The sequence below is a fragment of the Marmota marmota genome, unplaced genomic scaffold, assembly GCF_001458135.2.
Source record: "Marmota marmota marmota unplaced genomic scaffold, marMar, whole genome shotgun sequence".
NCBI lineage: Eukaryota > Metazoa > Chordata > Mammalia > Rodentia > Sciuridae > Marmota > Marmota marmota.
The window spans coordinates 25417336-25439496 of record NW_026000142.1 but is presented as its reverse complement, the minus strand read 5'-3'; the positions used below and the strand labels follow the sequence as shown (position 1 = coordinate 25439496).

The window sequence follows — 22161 nt, the reverse complement described above, 5'->3', positions numbered from 1 at the left end:
CTCTTTATTCCCGAACTCACACCAGCCATCTACAATCACGTTCTGGGGAAATCCACGTTCTCTGCCCAAATCCACTCCCACTGGGCTTCTGTCTCCCAAAAAAAAATACTGTCTGAATCCCGTGAGAACTCAAGGGGAACTCAGGCAGCAGGATACGCCCTATTCCCAGCAGGAATAATCTTAAACCTGGAACGCCCTAAACCCGATTATCCTAAACCGGGAACACCCTAATCCCGGATCCGCCCTGGTCCTTGAGCAAGGTCACCTAACTGCAATGTCACTGCAAAATGTCCTATTTCCACGAGTCCTTCCACTAAGCAACATGGGGTACGCTGGCAAGGAAATTGTCATACCTACTTGGCTAATGGCTCCCAGCAAACCAAAATAATATAGCGCTAGGATCCATTCCATTTTTAAAAAATCACTTTCCATGAGGTTCAAAAACAAAAAGAGCAACAATTCTGTAAAGGCCCAAAAGAAATTCTAGCACACTTAATATTGCCACCAGGGAGTGAATTCTTAAAGCAAAAGAAGACTCTGACCCAGGAGAACATGAAAGCAGGTAGGCAGGGAAGAGACACTCCCAAGGGAGCTCCTCGGCAAATTCCTCCCTGTTGCCTGTGAGACACACAACAGAGCAAGACTGACAAGGACAGAGAAATTCCCCCTCAGAGGAAAATCTAAATGTGTTTTTTAGCCACCTGTCACCCCAGAGGGAGGACGATGGCAGTGTTAAATTGGTGAGATGGTAAAACAGGGAACTTAACTAACCTACAAGGCCAGGTGAGCTGTTTAAAGTGCATTTCAGCTGACAGAACATTCCCGAATTCCAGAGGGTGGCTGACTCTGCCTATATGACAGGAAAGAAAACTGAATCTTTTTCATTTTATGAAACTAACACTTTCATTAAAAATACCATTTCACCAAAGGAGGATTATGCCAGATTTTCATGTAAAGGAAATGTACTAGAAAGTACAAAGTGACCCAGGATTCCAGGATGGAGGGGCATGGGGTAACAGAAGTGCAGGAAACAGGCTTCTTTGCAGAAACATGTACTTTTAAAAAAATCCATTCCATACAAAAGAGGTAGCAAGTAAAGGGGTGAGGGTGGATAGGGACATAAACTAAGGAAGAAATTGATCAATGGACCCAGAGAAGAGTGCAGGGTTGAATTCTGAGCTAGGACAATGTTTCTCAAATTCGATTTCGAGGACATACTCTTGGGGAATTTGAAGGTTCCATAAGAATATTTTGTGTTTTCACTTTACCCCATTATAAAAATAAAATTTTGTCTTTTTTCTTCAGTGAGAATTCTCAATTTGAAAATCATGTTCAAAGAATAAAACTTTTAACTTTCTGAAGTAAATCTTCTCAAACATAGGTCAAAAAAAATGTCTTAGAGTACTCTAAAGGTTTCCATAGTTTATTCAAAATGGAAAATTAGCAACCTAGATGGAGGTAGGCCACACAGTGCCATTTGACTTTTATTCTAGTAGAGGAGTCAAAGCGGTCCCCTAACTTTGCCCTCAGCCCACTTAGGAAGAGATTAAAGCTCTCTAAACTCAAAGGGCAGGTTGCACATATTATTCATATCACACAGATTGAGCATGCTTAATTTGCAGACCTAAAACCCAAAGTGTTCCAAAATCTGACACTTTTTAAGTGCTAACATGTTGCCACACATTGAAAATTCCATGCCTGACCTCATGTGGAGTTACAATCAATACTGACAAACTAAAAATACTGTATAAAATTATCTCCGGGTTATATGAAACATAAATGTATTTCATGTTTAGACTTGGATTCCACCCCCAAGATAGCTCATTTATAAAATTAATGCAAACATATGTAATATAACCAACAAAAGTCTGAAATCCAAAACCCTTTTGGTCCCAAGCATTCATGATAAGGGATATTTAACCTGTGTTGCCTAATGCATATCACTGCTTTAAAAAATGTTGTTCTTCTCTAGAATATGGGAAGCAACTATTAACTCAAGTTTCATGTTCTCTCTGACTAATTTAAGAATGAAGCGAGGAGAGTATTTTACACCATCTCAAAACAGTGATAGTGACAGGCTATGTCACTTGTCCTCTCTATAGAGTTTTTGTATCCTAATCTATAAAATGAGGAAAGTTGACTGGACAATTAGTTACCAAGGTCATGTCATCCAACTCTAGGTCTCTCTGATTCTAACAGTGAATCAGAGTACCATCTTGTATTTCTTCCCTGAAGACCTCTAACTGAAAATCATTTTCACTGGGACTTTATTTCCTGTCTGTTCTTTTCATTGCTACCCTCCACCACTGAGCACTGTATGAATTTTTTGAAGGAAAAAATCTGTCAACACTCAGCATCCCGCCTATTATCCTCTACCACCTAGGAAGTGGGAAATTAAACTACAGAACTCAAACTTCCAGGCCTTAGTGCAAACCACCCAGATATAAAAGAAATACTTATTCAGAGGGACGTTTGGTGGTTTTTCTAAAGTTTCAAATAAATGAGACAGCTGTTCACTCAAGTTGGAGCAAATCAATAAAAATGTAACAACCGTCTCTTTTTTGATGTTTTAAATACTATAAATAATGTTCCTTAATGAATGAAACTTCAATCTGTTGATTGAGCCACTACAGAAAGAGTGATTCTTACATTTAGTGAGTCCTCAGAATAAAGTTCTCTAATTCAAGAAGTGATGGTAGAAGGCCTGTCTGTGGGCTCATAGCAAAGAAGAAATATGCTGTTTGTATATGTACATAGAACCAGCAAGACTCATCTAACTTTGGTAAAAGTAATCCCATTCCATTTCCCTAAGAAATCCTCTCATTGCCTCAGCCTTGATTGGAATATGATACCTGTGGTCTGAGGACCACTCTCAGGTATCAGGAGTGCACTAGAAGAGGTTTGTCTTGAGATCTGACTACATAGCTGAGACAGAAGCTTCCTTAGTGACCTGAAGTCCACATTCTGCATAAAGCCTATCTTCTATTCAACTCTTTCTCTCCATTCTAGGGACATGAATGAAGACAATGCATCCTTGTTTGGGCCCATTCTTCTAAATGTGCAACAGAGAATTTTAAAAGAAAGAGTGGAAAATGGAATGAGACCAAACAATGATGCTGATTCATTGAAGTCTAATATGTGTTGCATGCTGTGTATGTGTGTGTGTGTGTGTGTGTGTGTGTGTGTGTTGGGGTACTTCATATTGCCATCCCTAAGCTATCATTAGTCTCCTTTCCCACATGTGTCTTTCTCTGTGTAGATCTTTCATTTTATCTCTTCTTTGCCTCTTCCGTGAAACTCACTGCCTGTTGGCCCTCTCTCTACCTCTCTTCTCTCAACTGCCTCTTTTTACTAGCTATAATATAGAACTGGAAGGAACTTCAACATAATTTTTGCAATAATTAACTCAAGTTTCATGTTCCCTCTAATTCAAGAAGGAAGTGAGGAGGGTATTTTATACCATCTCAAAAGAATTACACTTTGTTAATGAGATCCTCATCCCTCCACCCCCATGATATCATTAGATCACAAGGAAAAGAGTTTCACCATCCCTGAGAAAGCAAGAGGAAAGTTAAAGACTGCAGGCAAGGCTTCGTCCATCATTCTGCATATCTGAAAGGGAGCCACTCCCTGTCCTGCCCTTCCCAACCTCATCCTCCCTTTCTCTCCTCCTCCCTTCCCTCACTATGAACATTCCATCTCTCCTGGAGTGCACTCTTACAAAGAATTGGAATTATTTCCTTAGCTGTTTCCAACTAACAATAACCATTAGTCTGCTCTGATCAAACTACACAAACACATACGTGTGCACACACACACCACACACTCACTTCACTCCTTAAAAAGTCAGTCAATTTAATGAGTTGAGAATAGGACACCAAAATACTCTCAAGGCATCCAAGCACCTGTGATGGCAGAACCTATTCTTTCAGTCCTTTCCTCTATGGGCTACCCATTGAAACCTAGGGATGTAACTGACCTAGCTATAGAGAGGATTAGCACCCAGAGCAGGACTTGGAAGTGACTGTCTTTGAACTCTTAACTCAAAGTCATCCTGTGCAGGATAATGGCGCCACAGCCATTTTCACTACACCCAGGGTACTAGCCGTCCATATGTGGTCCTGCAGGCTGATGAGCTCATTGACTCCCCAGGAGATGTGGCACTTCCTGTCCCATCAATGAAAAAAGCATAGCTGCCTCTATCTCTTATCAAAATAATGACCTTCTTCATTTGATGTGGAACCAAATGCAAGATGATAATGCAAGATAATAACTCCAAACCAAGATAATGACTTATTTGAAATGATTCCCTTTGAAATCATCTTGTATTTCCCATCCTAGCTATAATTTGGCTAATTGCTTAATAATTTTGTTTAAATGTCACCATTTCTGCAAACATCAATTCATTAGACCTACTTTTTCTGGTTGAAATCCCTTTGCTTTCCTCAGTATCCTCTGTCTCTTTCTCCCATTTGCACTTTTGCCTGAACAACATTCTAATGACATAAATAGCTTCCCTTCAAAAAAGTGTTGAGCAGATCAAGGTGTTTCTCTGTGTTCCAGAGCCTGAGAAATGTGATCTATGTCCTTGAAACAGTACCTGTGATTGGAAAGATCTAAGACTGTGTCTTTAAAAGCCAGCTTTCCTGCCAAATGAAACTGTGATCACTGGCAGCCCTAACGCCTTCCGGTAGTGTGGGGCATACTGCATTTTATATAGTGAGAGGCTGCATGAGAGAGCAAAACCCAAACCAGACTTGATGAACCTGCAGCCCAACTGGCAGCTTCTCAGCTGGAGAACTCAACTCAGGAGTTCACATGTAAGAAAATGATCCTGGTTAAAACCCTGCTCAAAGCAGAGGTCTTCTCAGAGTATGACAGTGTCACCGGGATGTGCATACACTCACACGTACTCTGCTTTGTGGAAGAATGCACTTTCATTGCCATGTCTATTTCAGGGAGCCAGGGATCAAACATACACTCCCTGCAGAGGGACTCCCTGCAGAGAGAGCCTGTGCTCCAAAGGGAGTTTGAGTTACTAACCAAACTCTGACATGTTCTTCACAAATTTTCCCTTCTGTAGTCTACTAGCTGAAAATTTCCAATGTTGCCTTTCACTTTTCATTCGAAATGATACTTCTGGTACCCAACTTAAAATAATCAAGTTGCTTTATGCAAATTTGGTCATGTCCTGAAAAGAGCCAACGTCGTTGTTCATGCCTTTGACAAGAAACATGGAGGAAAGGCCTAGATCCTCTACCCTGAAAACTTCCTCAGGCCAGTGATATATAAGAAGCAACCTAGGTAACAACAAAAAGAGATCAGCAAGAAGAGGACCAAATGGGAAGCAGGAAATGAGAAGCTATGAAATCAAATTAGAATTATTGGGGAGGAAGGAATTGGGTGTCCATGGAGCCAAAGAAGAAGACAGTTAATTACTTTGAGATTCATGCAATATCACATGTTTTTAATTAAGACCACATGTTTTTAAATGAGGTTGTTCTGCATATGCAAATACACCACAAGGAGGTAGAGAGAGCAGCAGTTGTGTTGAGGGAAAGTGAGGAACTAGGCACTGATACTGCACAGAGTGTGGTCATCAAAGGCACACTTACATCCAGGTCATCCATGGGGACTTTCACTTGCAGGTTTCTTTTAGGCTAAGATGTCACACCCCCACCAAATGTCCTCCCTCACTCCCTTCCTTCCTTTCTTTTGCAGTACTAGAGATTGAACCCAGGAGTGCTCTACCACTGAGCTACATCCCAGCCCTTTTTATTTTTTATTTTTGAACAGGATCTCACTAAGTTGATGAAGCCAGCCTCAAACTTACGATCCTCCTGCCTTAGCCTCCTAAGTACCATTCTTTATTGTTGGGCCATAATATGCTGCCAAATGAGGTCAAAACTAATTAAGTGATTTTGGGGAAAAGTGGAAGAAAGAAAGCTGTCCTCCTATGCAGCTTGACAAACCAGTGGGTACCCACACCCACTCCTGCCCTTGCACTGGCACCTTTCAGCAATTCTGAGAGACACCAGATGGGAGCATTTGAGAAGATGAGAGATGACATCCATCCAGAGGGCAATACCTGAGGATGTGTGTGTGGCCTTGAACTGCACAATGTGAACCAGGCTTTAGAGTTCTAATTGATCTGTGTGTGTAGAATTGATTTTTACTTATCTTTCTTCAAAAGCTACCCTGAATTGCTTTGGGATAATCCAGAATTTGAAATGATGCCTTCAAAGAATTATAGTGACATATGGAACGCATGCACAACCCATGCATTTCTTACTTTGTCATTTCCTTCTGAATCATTTTTCTTACTGAATAGTTAAAAGTCTCTCTGAGTTCTTGGGTTTCTATACATCTTTATTCCTTCTAGTCTGAAGGGTATTGCTTGAGGAAAACAAAGATTTTTAAAAAAAAAATAACAAGGATATAACTCTACTGCTGGATAATGCTGAGTACTGAGTAGGATTGTTCCACATATTTGCATGTATTAATTTATACCATCCTCACGGCAACCTTATGAGGTAAGTACTACTATTAGACCTATTTTACAGGTAAGGAAACAGAGGCACACAAAGATAAGACATTGACCCAGGGTCCTGCAGCTAGCAGGTAGCAGAACCCAGGTCTGAACGCAGCCAGTCTGGCTCCGAAAAGGGGCTCTTTGTCGCTGTGAATCAATCACATGCTGAATGGGATGGCTAGAAATGACATTGTTATTTTTGATCTTTGAAAATAAAGTGTGAGCTCTCATTTATCTTTAACCCTTCTTTTTTTCCCTCCGACACTCTCAGATGATGGAAATGCTTAAGGCAAACTAAGGTAGTGTGAGACCACACCATGTAAGTGTGAGCATGGCTCCTTGTGGGTTCAGCTGTGTTTTGTGCGCTTCCGCCTTGCGTTCCCGCATGTCTTCTCTGCTCTTCTCCTCCGACTCCCGCTTTCCGCAGTTGGCGCTTGGGCCGCATGAACCGTCACTTTTAAGCTGTAGATCCTATGTCTTTGCTCCTGGTTTTCTGTTTGTGCTTCTCTCACACACACAGTCCCCAACACATGGGGTAAGAGCCAGAGCACGTGCAGCTGTAAGCCTGGCAGCTCCGCGGGAAGGAGTTGGGGAGTCCTGGGGGATGCGTTTGGTGATTGTTCTCTGACAATGCACCCTCAGATTGTCAGCTCTTAGCATTCCAGGCACGCGCCCCTGCTCTCACCGCAGCACACACTCCAACGTGGGGAACCACGCGTGTGGGCTTCTCCTCGGGGGCCAGGGTGGGCTCCACCGCCTAGCCAGTGTTCTCTGCCGCTGCGGTCCTAAATGGATTACTGCTCTGTCATTCTCCATAGAATTGGATGCTATGAATATAAACACCATTGTGCCAAGGGACAGGGTTAAAATGAGCCATGAAGAGAAGTGGTAATCTTCTCATTTATTATTTTCTCTCTGTACATATGTATGTGATGGAAATACAAACATATATGGGAAAAAACAGTATTATGAAGAAGAAAGGATAATAATGGGCCTTAGGCCAGGTATGGACTATTTTGACCTTTCACTGTATACACATAGACACATACACACACACACACACACACACACACACAATTTCTTTTTGGTATTCCTGGATTCTACACAAACTATTTCCACTATGAGCAAATTTAATATGTGATAAACTAGATCTACGGAGCAAACAAGTTCGGGAAAAGATATTTGTGCCTAGGGCATACCTGGATCATTTAAAATGCTATCCTGTCTCACTACAGCCTTCTTCCACCTGGCTGTGATTTGAGGGTTGGAACTGACTTGTGTTCTCACTCTCACTGAGGTTTTGAATGTGTGTTGAATGGGAATTAGGAGGAAATTTTCCAAGTTAGCTGTCAGAGATGACAAAAATTTAAAATTGAAGGGACTCTCATGAGATGTGACTGAGCCCTGTCCAAGCCCTATTGTATTAAGATCCCAAACGGCTATTCAGAGATGCATGGAATTCTGGAGCCCCAAAGTCCTTATGCTTGGATCCTTCACTCCAAATCCCATAATTTATGGAAGAAAACTTAGATCTCAAGAGAGAAAGTAACTTGTCTGGATTAAAACTCAATCCTCTTCTTTGTATCAAAGCAATTTACTGGAGTTGTATCCCAGCTTCTTTCTCTCTGAAATAGAACCCTTCACATACCATCAGGAGAGCTTTTTATAAATGAAAGAAAGGGAAGGAGTCTACATCTCAAGAAAGGATCCCAGGTCCCATTCACTGGGTCTGCCAGGGTGAGCTGGAGAAAGTCAATGTGCCTCTCTGGACTATGGTTTTCTCCTTTGTAAAATGAGTTTCAGAACAGTCAACTTCAAAAGGTACATCATGCCACATTTGCTTGTTAACCTTGAGCTGTTTTTCTTGCACTTTCCTCCTACCAGTATTCATTTTCTTCTGTAAGATTATGGAAAAAGTTATAGTCAGTCTGTGCAAACAGAGACAGCCTACAGAAGCAAGAACACTGTGAGTCTGTGTTACTAACTGAAGAAGAGCAAGGGCAGGAAGGAGAAGATGCATATGAGAAGCAAGTGGCCTGTCCCCTTTACATGAGCCCATCAAACTCAGTAGACGTGGCAAACTCCAGGTTTTGTCATCTCAAATATGTGGTTTTTTTGCAGTTTGGTGGTATCTGGATGGGATCTGCTTCTCTCCTCCCCAAGAGCCCACTCATTAGAGTTCTGAAACTTACGGTGATTCAGTAGGTGAATAAGGGTACATTTTCTCTTTTTCAGTGTATTGCTAACCAAATTAACAAGGCCAGGGAAGTCTCCAAAGCAGTTAGAGACTAACTTGAAAACCAATAAGGCAAGAATAGAAACCCACACATGCAAGCTTTCAGCAACATTTTGAGATCAACCCCCTTTTTAGCATAAAATTATGGAAACACCAATATTAACCAAATATACAATGTCATTTTAGCAGAGCTTTTTCTCCCATGACATGCATGACATCTTTGTGATATATCTTCTTTATAGGGCAAAGAATCATCACTGGATTTAATATTTTGGCCCATTTGAGTTTTCCATATATCCTTTGGCTTAAAATGCAACTTTTTCCAAAATACCACACACACACACACACACACACACACACACCTAGTATGCAGCAGGATATTGGATCTGACACTGATTCAAAGCTGAGTGGGAGAAGCAGGACAGGATGTGACAGGATGAGGAACATCACAGAGGTGGATAATTTTGTGTGTACTTTTCAGGTTCGGCTGGACAAAATTTAGCACTGCAAAGAGCCATTATCTCTGAGAGTATTACCAGGATAGAATTTCACTTCCAGAATTTTGTCATAAAAGGGGCTTAGAAGTGGCAAATCTAACAGGAAAATACTATGCAAGGGCATGACACTTGACTTAAAATTGAGAAATGCCAATCCACCATGGCATCTGGAGGGATCAGCTATTGGAAATTATGGAAAGGGACTGTGGACCCCTTGTTGGCAACTGTCATTGTTTTGGGGTTACTAGTCCTTCTCCCATGACAGCTGTACCACTGTTTGAGGAAGAAAATGGCATCCATGGGCCACCATGCAAGACCAATCAGTTGGCCCACTGAGGATGCTGAGCAGGCAGGTGGAGGCAAGAGCCCCTCACCTTACTTCTCCCTGTGTCAGATAGCTCCCTGATCAAATCAACCAGCTGGGAGTGGTGGATGGTTTTTTCAGGCTTCCTGGTGGGCCCTGGTCCCTTAAGGCCTAAGATAACTGTTGGCCTGCTGAGACCTCTAGTGACCAACTTGGAAACTGCGGGTGTCTAAGGACGAAAGGAAGCAGTCCTGTGGGAACTAGCCTCTAAACCACAGCCAGGCACCTGCATGGTCTGAGGAGCCCTGAAATTCTTCCTAGATCAAAGAATGCAAACACTGAGGCCTGAGACCCCTGAAATATCGCCATTGGATTGGTGATCTGTTGCCATACGAATATGCCCAGCTGTCATTTCAGAGATGATTTCTTCCTGGTTAGCCATGATGATGAGGATTCTGCCTTTTGTATTTGTGATTTTCCAGCTTAGTACTAGCATCTTCTGGAAGCTCTAGATTTGGACAATCCATCATGTATTTTCCCTAGAGGACACTTGAAGCCAGACTGAGTGTCCAAGGATTAGAAGATCCAGCAACAGATTCTGGTCATCAACAGAGGCTCACACCCATCCCATGGGCTCCCTGGAGACCTGGAGGCCAGCCAGGCTCCTGGGGGTGAAAGGGGGCTGCACTGCTTCCCCTGTCCTTCCCCTCCCAAACATACAGAAAACAAACCCACCACCACTACTACCTCCAGTAGTCTGTTCCTGAGGGCTTCCCCGAAACACTAAGTGGGTTATGCCTGATCGACATGAAAATAAATTGATTTAATTGTTCTAAATCAGTGGTTCTCAAAATGTGGCCCCCAAACCAGCAGCAGCCTAGCCAGGAGCTTTTTAGAAATGCAAAGTACTGGGCTCCAGACTTAGTAATTAGGCACTCTTGAGAGTGAGGCCCAGGCTCTATGCTTTATAAGCCCTCTGGTTGATTTTGAAGCCTCCTGTGTTTTGAGAACCACTGCTCCAAACATTGATTCCTAAAAGTCAGTAAATATAAGATCATAATTCTTGACTTATTTAAAATGTAGTTTCTGACCCAAGGCCCACAGAGATTCAGTAATTCTGCACTGGGGTGAAAAAATCTGCTTTATTACCATCATTCCATGTAATTCTGATAAGGGGCCTCCATTCCAACAAATCCTGCTTGAGACGGAGGAGGGAGTTAGAGATAAATATTGTTCTCATATCTCATCGGTCTTTAAAGAGATCTCAGTCAATATCTCAGGTTCTCTAGATCTTTGGGTGGGATCATATTGTTCTTTTGACAAATTAGGTTTTGCTGTCCCTATAAGGAAAATCTCAGTGAAGTCGGCATCATAATCCCAAAATGCAATATTTCTCTGAAAAAGATATGCATTACTGAGAAAATGGAAAGATCAGGAAACCTGAGTCTGGGAGTTTTCTGAGCATGGTGATGAGACTCTCTGTGGGTCTGGATCTCTGGACTAGTGAGCCGGGCTCCCCAAGAAGCAGTGAGTCATCTTTAGGCTGTGGGTCCATCAGATAGCAAGTTGCCCTGTCTTCACCCTCCTCAGATGATTAGAGACAAAGTTGCTTGCAGGACCCAAGAGAACAGTTGATGGTAATACTGTTAGGGGGGAAAAAAGTGGTTTTCAAAATTTGAAATTATAAGCACACTTGGCTTTTACAGCCAGTACATTAGTCACCCTGGAAATTTTTAAGTTCATATTTGTGACGATTCTTGTGAATGTAAAGTTCCAACCCTCCTCAATGCAACCCTGGGGCTCTGGGAACTCCAGAAGAGATCTGCCATTGTTGTTCTTACCCCATGCACTCCACCACTGAACCCCCTTCCCTGCCCAGGGCATCTGCACTTTCTCCGAGCGCTAATTTGTTGGGAGGTATTCCAAGAGGACTGAGATGCAGAATCAAGAATCTGATAGGAGCAGTCTATAATTCCAGCACACCTATAATCTCAGTGGCTCAGGAGCTTGAGGCAGGAGGGTCATGAGTTCAAAGCCAGCCTAAGCAAAAATGAGGCACTAAGCAACTCAGTGAGACCCTGTCTCAGTGGTTGAGTGCCCCTGAGTTCAATCCCCAGTACAAGAAAGAAAGAAAGAAAGAAAGAAAGAAAGAAAGAAAGAAAGAAAGAAAGAAAGAAAAGAAAGAAAATAAAAGAAAAGAATCTGATATCAGAAACTTGGCCCTGACCTTCCTTGTCACCTGCCACCTGGAAGCTCACACTCTGCCCCAGACGGGCACTACAAAGATTTTGTCTGCCTGGGCAGAAGCTTCAGTAAGCACAAGCCTCCATTCTTTTCAAATTATATAAGTAGAACAACAAAAAAAAAATTCTAGCTTCCTTCCTTCGGTCTGTCCTTCCTACTTTCCTCTCCCTTCCTTCTTCCCCTCCTCTTCCTTCATTCTCCCTTTCTTCTTTCCACACTTCATTCCCTCCCTCCTGCCTTACTTCTTCCCCTGGTCCATTTCCCCACGCTCCCTTTTCCACCTGTTCCATGCCTCTGTGACTTTTCCCTCCCTTTCTCTTCTTTCTTCCTGTCGGGTCTCCACCACGCTGAAAAGCAGGTGCTCCCTCTCCACACACCAGGAGCTCCTTGATCCTGGCCAGCACTCACTGTGGAAGTTCATGCATCCTGCCAGCAGGGAAAGCCACCTAATTAGCTGTAAAACATAATTAAGAGACAGATCTCCCCTCACTCAGACAAAGGGAGAGAGAAGGGGAACTAGAAAGGAGGAAAGGAGCAAAAGAAACCCCCAAATGAAGCCACAAACATAGAATATGGGATGTAAAATGTCAAATTTTAAACTTACTCTGTGTCCAGAAAACGCACAGGAGCAGCCTGCTACCCACAGAAGCCCACAGCTGTCCCCTGCTGCCCCCAGCACAGGAGGTCAGGCACTGTGCTTCAAATCAGTCAGCAAGAAAGGGTAGAGGAGGAAGAAAAAAATCATCATGGAAGGCTGGGGTTGTGGCTCAGCGGTACAGCACTTGCCTTGCACATGTGAGACCCTGGGTTCGATCCTCAGCACCACATAAAAATAAACAAGTGAAATAAAGGTGTTGTGTCCAACTACAACTAAAAAATAAATTTTAAAAAAAATCGTCATGGAGAAAGTAGGGCAAAGGGATAGAAGAGAAAGCTCTTGTCCAACGAGCAGGTCTACTGTTCACACAGTTATTCCTGGTTCCCAATGAGCCTGTTCAGGAGTCAAAACTGGGCAGAGCTGGCTGCACTGTTGAAAGTTCTCACTTTCATCTTCCTTGTCCTTTGCTCTTGCACCCAGGGTCACATCACCAGTGTAGACCACAGAGCACCAAGTGGGTGGGGGGAGCCCACAATTGTGGTTTAATGCTCTGCAGTCTCAGTCTTGGAATTACTGACAAGTGTATTTGCATTTGTGTTTTATAAGTGAAGTCAGAGGGGACAATGGGGCATTGGAGGATGGGGGTCCAAGACACCTCAAGAGGATACATGTGGCCTCCTCCCCTCCCCACATCCCCACCTTCCTGGTGGTGGGTTCACAGCCTACTCCCCTGCCATGGATCTCTCAGTCCTACCTGGCCTCCTTCCCTTGTAAGCCCAGTAATCACTGCCATCCTCTCGGCGCAAGCAGGGGTCTGGACATACGAGTGGAGGATCATAGTTGGGCACCCCATCCTACAGCATCTCAGGGCAAAGTGTAGCAGTTGCAATGTGTCTGGTGGATAGTGGACAAGAGGCCACGACACAGTGAGGGACTCACCTGGTCCATTACCTAGTACGGAGGTTGCAATGCCCTTGGGGGTACCTGTCTGCCATGGACTGGGGACACCACCAGTAGGAAAGGGAGATTTTCCAGGGCCTGCCCCAAGTCAGGAGCTAACGTATTGGTCCATCAGCTGGTGGGAGGGGAGATCTGAGAAGTCATCAGACCAGAGTGAATAGCTCCTGAGGGTCCTGAGGGTCCTGTGCCAGAGGAAGTACTCCATACCAGCTTGCTCAGCCTGCTCAATGCCTGGGGAATCTCTCTTCCTTCTTCCAGCCCTCCTGAGGCTGGGTTTGTCTTTCCTGGCCAGCTCAAGGCACCCTCTAGGGACAAAATACAGGTTGTGCAACATCTGTGATTGCACAAAGGAGTTAAATGCCCTGGCATTTTGTATTTTTTAGAGCTGGCATTGTGCAATGTAAAAAGGAACAGTAACACTAGTGCTGATAATTTAGATCTTTTATTTACTTAGAATGACATTAAATAGCGAACTTTAAAATTTTTTGAGAGAAAAGCCACAGGACAATAAAATGGGAAAAGTTTTCTATGTCAGTACATTTAGTGGCATATTTTTCTGCTTTTTGAAGTTTTCATTTAGCAATGAGTCTGCAAATGGCATAGCTGGTCCTGCCTGCACCCCAGTTGCCCTTGACTGGGAGATGATCACATTTGTCCTTATGCAGTATTAGAGATGAAATTCTAACTTAGAGAGGAAAACATTTCCAAGTCTATAGCTGTAGGTAATTTCAGTCTTACCTACAGAAGACAAAAAGAAGGAAACATAAAATTTTAAAAACTAAGAGGTGCTTGCATCCGGGATCACTGTAGGGGAAGAAAAATAATTTTCCCTTTACCCCTCTAAGTTCTTAGCTGGGATAGACCCCTTAAAAACAGAGAGATAGATAAGTAAAAAATAAATAAATGGGATTTATTAATGCATATACCTTATGTATATGTGAGAGATACCCAGAGATATGAGCAAATCTCAGAGAGGTAGATGTGAGTTCAGTCTTAAATACCATTTTAAGATGAAACAAAGAAAGGTGTTGGGGTGGTGGAGTCAAAGGAAAGAAAAATACAGTAAATAAGGGTAAGTTTGCTATGCAGAGTTATGTCAGTATTGTCTCCATTGAGAAGTCTCTAGTGCTTTAAAGCCATTTCTTCCTGTTACAGAGAGGAGGGAGACATACTATGAGTGGAGATTTATTTTATAGATGTAAATTTCCCTTACAAAAGGGTTACTTCTACTCTTTAGAGCTTCTCCAGTGTCTGCAGTGTCTCAAAATAATCAGCTGGTACCCTACCTTCTGCTGAAGAGATACATTTTGGAATGGCCTACTCTGGTTTTCTATAGCACCCATCACATTTTTAGGGTCACATCACTTGTGCCCAGGGCAGTGAGAGATCCATGGGGGAGACGGGCGAAATCAATTAATCAACTATGGAAGACCTTTTCAACAACACACATTCTTACACTCAACATAGATTGTAATTCCAGCATATCGTAAATGATTTAGGTCATTTGCCATATACTGGAAATGCAGACACTCTCCTGTCTGAAGACTGGCGCCTTTTAAAGAGAATTAATAAACTTACGGGTCTCATAACTTGAATATGGAAAAAGGGAATAAAACAGAATTAAGTGCAGAAAATACCATTTCCATAGCATCATTCATCTAAGTGAAATGTGTAGGGCTACATTCTAAATTCGATTTTGAAAAGAGAAAGCAATTTGGTTCTTCCTTCCAGTCAAGAAAATTTAATTTATAATAAAATGGGTACCAGGCACAGTGGTACACACCTGTCATCCCAGCTACTCAGAAGGCTGAGACAGGAAGATTGAGAGTTCGAAGCCAGCCTTGGCAACTTACTGAGACCTTCTATTAAAATAAAATTGAAAGGGCAGGGAATCTAGCCCAGTGGTACAGTACTTACATAACATGTGTGAGGCACTAGGTTCAATTCCCAATACTGCAAAAAATTATAATGAAATAATAATAAAAATAATAATAAAGTGAGGTGTGCTATGGTTTATAAATTTCTCATAATTACTCTCCATGGACTCATAATGTATCCATCCAAACACACCTTTCTCAGCACTCTGGTGAACCTCAGTAAGCTCTTTAGGCAGGCGTGGGAGGCTTAATGTATTTCCTGTGAAATTGTACCATTTTCCTTGATCAGCTTATCCCAGCTTTGCAAATTGAAAAAATTTTATTCCAGGCATCAACAGCCTGTTAAATTGGTTCTGATTAATAATTGAATCTTAAGCCCCTTTCAAGACAACATTTACGACAGATTAGTGGGGAGAAGAGAGTGGTATCATGCAGCACTGTCATGATGGAACAGACTGATGACCTCAACTGGAGGTTAAATGCACAGAGTCCAGACTCTGGGGAAGCTTAAATCCTTAGAAAAAGCCTTTATAAAAGTGCACAGAAACAGCTCTCCTGCAGACTGGTGGGCCTACCACTTATTTCCTAGTAATATACTCTTACACTGACTTAGATGCATTCTTCTTGTACTTAGAGTGTGACTTCAGGTCACATTCTTACAGTTCATGTTAAGCTTTCTTGGATTTTGAATTATTTATGATGGCGTTGCAGAATATTTCTTCCTTTAATCCTGAAGGAGAAAATACAGTCCCCCTGAAATGTCAGATGAGAACCAGATAGGCTCCTAGCTTAACAATCCACAAGAACAGCCCTTATGGATGGTTTTCAGTCAGATGGGTGTCCAAATAACTCCAGATCTTTGTGGCAAATCCTTTGAGTGTATCATGCTTGTACAACACCAGAACTTGCCTGGGCCCAGAATCTCCCAGCCCTATTTATAGATAAAGGTAATTTCTATCCTCTTATTCTTTCACCCAAGGGAGGAAAAAAAAGGAAAACTAAAAGGACAAAAAGATTCTTACATTTAGATGAATGCCCATCACATTTTTAGGCAACTTCTAACCTTTCTCAAAAGAGGCCTGGAGGCTCCTAAAATATGGGATCAGAACCATCGAGGGCATTGGCTTAAATGTTGACATCCCTTCCCAGATCTTCTGATCCTGACTCTTGAGGAATTTTTGAGATAAATAGGAGGCACTTATGTAACACAAATCGAAAACCACAAACCTCCTGGAACTTTCATTAATTTCAGTGAATTCTTATACTTGCTTAATCTAAGGATCCAAAAATTTTATTGCACAAGTAAGAATCTTTAAATCACTTCCTTAGTAAGGCTGATTTGTATGCCTTATAATTCCCAGAAGTTGATAGCAAATGTCTTTCACATTCCTCTTTCCAGTTAGCATGGATTGAGGATACAGTATGACCAGGGCACTGTGATAAGTTCTGTGAATTAGTCTTCAGAGCTTCTCTATGAACATTGAGGCCCTATGTGCTTGGTATACATTGGAAAACCTCACACTGCTTTGAAGTGATACAAAGTCAATCTTGGAGAGGATTGGGGAGCAAGGTAATAATGGCAGTTAGGAGACTCCCAATTCCCTTGTGTTGTTATGGTTTTAACAGATGCTAGTCTTTGCCTATATTCTCTTATTTTACCCTCACAATAACCTATAAAGTGGATGCAGGTACATTGACCCTGTTTTACAGATGAAGATGCCATAGCTCAGTGAGGCTATTTGACTAGTCAGACATGGAGCAGGGCCTCCCTCCTGGAAGTCTGCTTCCACAGTGCAGGATCTTGTTCACCACTATTCCAACTTATCACAGAAGTTTTCCTTTTCCTAGTAAGGCAGCATCAGAAGGTGATGCTATCAAATTTAAATATTTTGTAGTATCATGGAACCTCCTAATTCTATTCCAATGGCAATCCATTTGATATTAAGTCCACACAGTACATAATACACGCCAGGCCTTGTGCCAGGCTCTGGGGATACAAGATGAGCAAATGATGCTTCAAAAAGCTCCCAATTACTAAGATCTTTGGTCATGTAGTCCAGAAGTTGAACTCAGACCTCCTAACTTCCTTACCAGTTTTGAGGCTAGTTAACTGCCTGCTTACCCTCCTTTAAAAAATTTTTTTTAACTGCCAAGATAATTTTCAATATCCTGCATTACTGTGATGTCAGTTTCACTGTTTTTATTCAAGCAAAACCTCTCCTGGGGGAAGTGAATTTGGAACTGAATCTCCTTTGTCACGACATCCGGAGGATTATAATTTTTAAACTCCTTCCAATGAGTCTTTTTCCTCTTTCCTGGATGCTGGTAAAATTTAAATTTTAAAATTTAAAATTTTGGTAAAATTTACTGAGCTCCCAAAACTGGCACCACCCTCAATATAATCCTTAATAAATAAAGAGGGAAACACTGCACAAAGACGGCAGGGTGTTTCCTAGTGAAAAATTCCACAGGAGAGAAATGGAGTGTGTTGTTTGTAATCATCACTACACAGCTGCTTCTGCAGCAAAGTCAAGTTAAAATAAAGCTAGCAAATTCCAGCTGTGTCCCAGGCCACTTCCTGCCACGAAGGCTAAATCCATACCAGAATATCTCACTGTCCATATGAAAGCTGTGTAAAAATATTCTGAAGACCCTTCGAGTTGCCCTGATGAAAGCCAGCAATGAAGACTTCTTTGACTCCAAACCAATCAATAAGTAAGAATTTTCCCCAATCCCTTGAACATTAAAGGTGTTCCAGGAGGGATAGGGACTTCCTAGGGGCGATACAGCTGAAGGGGCTCAGTTCCTGGCTGTGGGACCTGCAACAGGCTCAGATGGCAGCAAACTAAAATTTTCAGGCCTCCCCAATCCTCACTCTTTGGCCCCCGAGAGCAGAGATACCCCTGGAGATCCCCCCTAAAAAACACTATAGAGACAGTGTCTTGCCCTGCCCTGCCCTGCCCTGCCCTGCTTGGACTGTGTCAGCACCTCAAGGTGTGTCTTGCCATCTTGAAAGCCCTCAGTCCAGCACCACCACCAACACCCTGTGGGCTTTCCACTTTCATTCCTGTGCAGTGGAGCATTTCTGGAGATAGACTCTAAACACAGTGACACATCTGCTACCCCTTCACAGTCTAACCTCCGTGTACACCCCCTGTCACTTGGCATTTCTTTCACTCCCTCCTTCTTGCCTCCCCTCCCCCATGTCCCTTCCAGAAATGGCTCCAAACTTCTCTTTGCCCAAACCTGCAACACACTTTGACCCTCTGTGAACCCCACCAGCAGCTCTGTCAGTATAAAACTCATTCACAAGCAACTTCTCCAAATTCCTTCTCTCATCTCCCATCTTTTTAGTTTCACCTTTTACCCCTTCATCTCTATCTCTATCCTGTTTCTATTACAGGGCCCACTCTTCCTCCTGAGTTCTTAATCTAGACCCTCCAGAGATTGGAGTTCCTCAATTGCTTGCTTTTCCCCACACCAAAGAGATTTCTCTTCATTGGCATGTTCGCTCGCCCTAAAAATGCACCTTCCACATTTAAATTTAAGCTTTTCTTTCTTTTCCCACATTTTCGCTACCAGTTTTTCTTCTTAAAAAATCATTATTTCCAAACTACCTATATATTCTTTTTGAAAGAAAATATTGTATCTCCTGCATTCAAAATAGTTAATAGAGGGATGCAGGCAGAGCACAGAAGATTTTTAGTACAGTGAAGCTACTTAGTATAGTACAATAGTGGAAATAAGTCATTATAAATGTATCCAAACCTATAAAATCTGCATTGCTAAAGGTGAACTCTAGGGGCTGGGGTTATGGCTCAGTGGTAGAGCGCTTGCCTAGCATGTGTAAGGCACTGGGTTCGATCCTTCACACCACATTAAAAAATAAATAAACAAATAAAATAAAGATATTGTGTCCATCTGCAACTAAAAAAAATGTTTTTTAAAAAAAGTGAACTCTAATATAAACATGGACATAGGGTGATAATAAATGTGACAATGTAGGTTAATCATTTGTAAGAAATGTATCACTGGTAAGAGATGCTGGAGAAAGCTGGGGTGGAGCAACAAAGGGTTTATAGGTACTCTCTGTACCTTCTACTCAATTTTTCTGTGCAACTCAAATTGCTTTAAAAATAAATATTTTTAAATATAAATAGTGATGTGACCTGTTTACTCACCACTTGGCTTAAGAAATATAGCCTCAGAGTTGAATTGGGATTTACTCTTTTCCTAATCCTTCCACAAGAACTACACACACAAAAGCTTTTTTCTCAGACTTCTTTGCAACCTTCCTTGACTCTTTTCCTTAGAACCATCTCCTTTCTTGGTTACTATGCCGCTGAACTCTTCTCATTCTCATCCGACATCTTCCAATTCCCTCTTCTCTACTTTCTCTAACTCTTTTCTCCCTTCTATTTCTGAACTTTGTCTCCTGTTATCTCTCTTCCCCATATTATATCCATTTCTATTGTTACCTTCATTGACTCCCAAATCTCAATGACTCCAAATCTAAATCTTCAACTAGTATTCTACACCTAAGCTCCATCCCCAAATCTGTTTTTCTTCATCCTAGAAAGATGAAGCTGTCCTACCAGCACCTCAAATTGCCAACCTCAGGGCTTTATCCTCAACCCTGCTCTTTTTGACATTCTCAACAATGACTCCAGTGGAGATATGTATGGGCTTACCAAATTTGTGAAGGACAAAATTGTGTCAATATTGTATAATTGGATATCAGAATATGGATCGAAAATATTTTGGCAGGTTGAATCTAACAGGATGAGATTTATCAAAGATCAATATGATTAACTGACCATGATGGTCAACACCTGTAAGTATGGTGGTGAATACCTGTAATCCCAGGTACTTGGAAGGCTGAGGCAGGAGGATCCCAAATTCAAGGGCAACCTGAACAACTAATGAGATCCTGACTCAAAATTAAATTAAAAGGACTGGGGGTGTAGCTCAGTGGTAAAGCATTACCTGACATACATAAGACTCTGGTTTCAATCCCCAGCACCACAAAAAAAAAGTAAATACCCAACAATACAATCAGAAAGAGAGAGATTAGACAGGCTGTTTGTGGCTCTATGTTATACAGCACCAGTAGCAGGCTCTAACACAGACCAAAAAGGAACTGTCCAAGTCTGTGCAGCAGAAGGTGGAAAGTACTATTTGGGGAGGTGGCCAATAACTGAAGAAGGTTTCCATGGTCAATGGAGATGGAGAAGGAAATTCCAGCTTCCTCTCTTTGAATCTCTTCTTCTATCACTGAGATCCTTGCTTATATGTGTATATGCCCCAATCTGAATGCACCATATAAGACTTTAAAAATGAAAAACCCATGTTCATTCTTATAGCCACAGACAAAAAGCATTCAGAGATTTAAGAAGAATTTTTAAATTAAGCATACTTGAAATGAAAAACTTCCTTGACCTTTTATAAGGAAACCACTAAACAACATCGGCAGGCAGAAATTTTTTTTTTTTTTTTTTTTTTTTTTTGGTATTGGGTTACAAGGGTACTAGTGCCAGGGGCCACTTTTTTAATAGGCCTGCACTACTGCAACAACTTTTTTTTTTCTTCCTTTGGTTTCCACATTTGAGAGAAAGTACCATACTTTTCTTTCTTTGTCTGGCTTATTTCTTTAACTTAATGTTCTCCATTTCCATCCATTTTGCAGTGAATGGCAGAATTTCATTCTTCTTTAGGTGAAAACACTCTGTTGTATATGTATACCATATTTTCTTTATCAATTCGTCTGTTGACAGACACCTAGGCTGATTTCATATCCTAGCTATTGTGAATAGTGTCATAATAAACATGGGCATGCAGGTATCTCTTTTGAATGTTGATTTCATTTCCTTTGGATGTATACCCATGAGTTGTATAGCTGGATCATAGATAGTTCTATTTTAGTTTTTGAGAAACCGCCATACTGTTTTCCATAGTGACTGTCCTAAGGTACATTCCCACCAAAAATGCATAAGATTCCTTTTGCATCACATCTTTCCCCACATTTTTTAAATTTTTTGTCTTTTTGATAATATCCATTCTCACTAAGGTGAGATGGAATCTCATTCAAGTTTTGATTTGTATTTCCCTATTAGAGCATCTTTGATATAATTATTGGGCATTTGTATTTCTTCCTTTGAGAAGTGTCTATTCAGACTATTTGCCCATTTTTAATTGGATTTTTTTAGCAATGAACTTTTTAAATATTCTATTCATAGTATCAACAAAAACTACAAAGTAGCTAAATATGCTCTGAGTTTGTTAGAAAAATTACTAACCTGAACTGAAGGGTATTAAAGATCTAAGTAAATGTTCATGTGTGAAAAGATTCCAAGTCTTAAATATGTCAATTGTCTCTAAATTATGAGTCTGTTGAGACAAATCTATTCTAATCAAAATCTCTATAGGGTTTTCTCAGAATTTGACAAAAACAATTGAAAAATAGGAATGAAGAACCAAGAGTAACCAAAACATTTTTTGCACTTTGAATAGACCAATAGACCAGAATCCCAAATCATACATATTTAGTGATGTGGTATATGAAATAAATGGCATTAGAAATTTGTGTTTTATTTTTTTATATATATTTTATTTTATTTTATTTTAATTTTTTTTATTTTTTTTATTGGTTGTTCAAAACATTACAAAGCTCATGATATATCATCTTTCATACATTTGACTCAATTGGGTTATGAACTCCCATTTTTACCCCAAATACAAATTGCAGAATCACATCAGTTACACACTCACATTTTTACATAATGGCATATTAGTGACTGTTGTATTCTGCTACCTTTCCTTTCCCCTACTATCCGAAATTTGTGTTTTAAAAAAAAGTGAACTTCTTACTTATTCCTTTTTTTTTATTTGTTCTAATTATACATGACAGCAAGAT

The 22161-nt window shown here is 41.2% G+C and overlaps 1 protein-coding gene across 3 annotated transcripts in view; it reads left to right on the top strand.

Moving 5' to 3' along the window:
* Nucleotides 1-22161, top strand: part of Lhfpl3 (LHFPL tetraspan subfamily member 3) — a 510182-nt gene that overhangs the window by 450259 nt on the left and 37762 nt on the right. Inside the window, exon 3 of one of the 3 annotated variants that reach the window (XM_048786168.1) lies at nt 6804-6831. The exons of 1 other annotated variant lie outside the window; for it this stretch is intronic. In XM_048786168.1, coding sequence (XP_048642125.1) covers nt 6804-6820 — 17 coding nt within the window. In that variant the 3' untranslated portion in view covers nt 6821-6831. Of the gene's footprint in view, nt 1-6803; nt 6852-22161 lie in introns of all 3 variants that reach the window. One more of the 3 variants, XM_048786167.1, reaches the window with a different exon arrangement.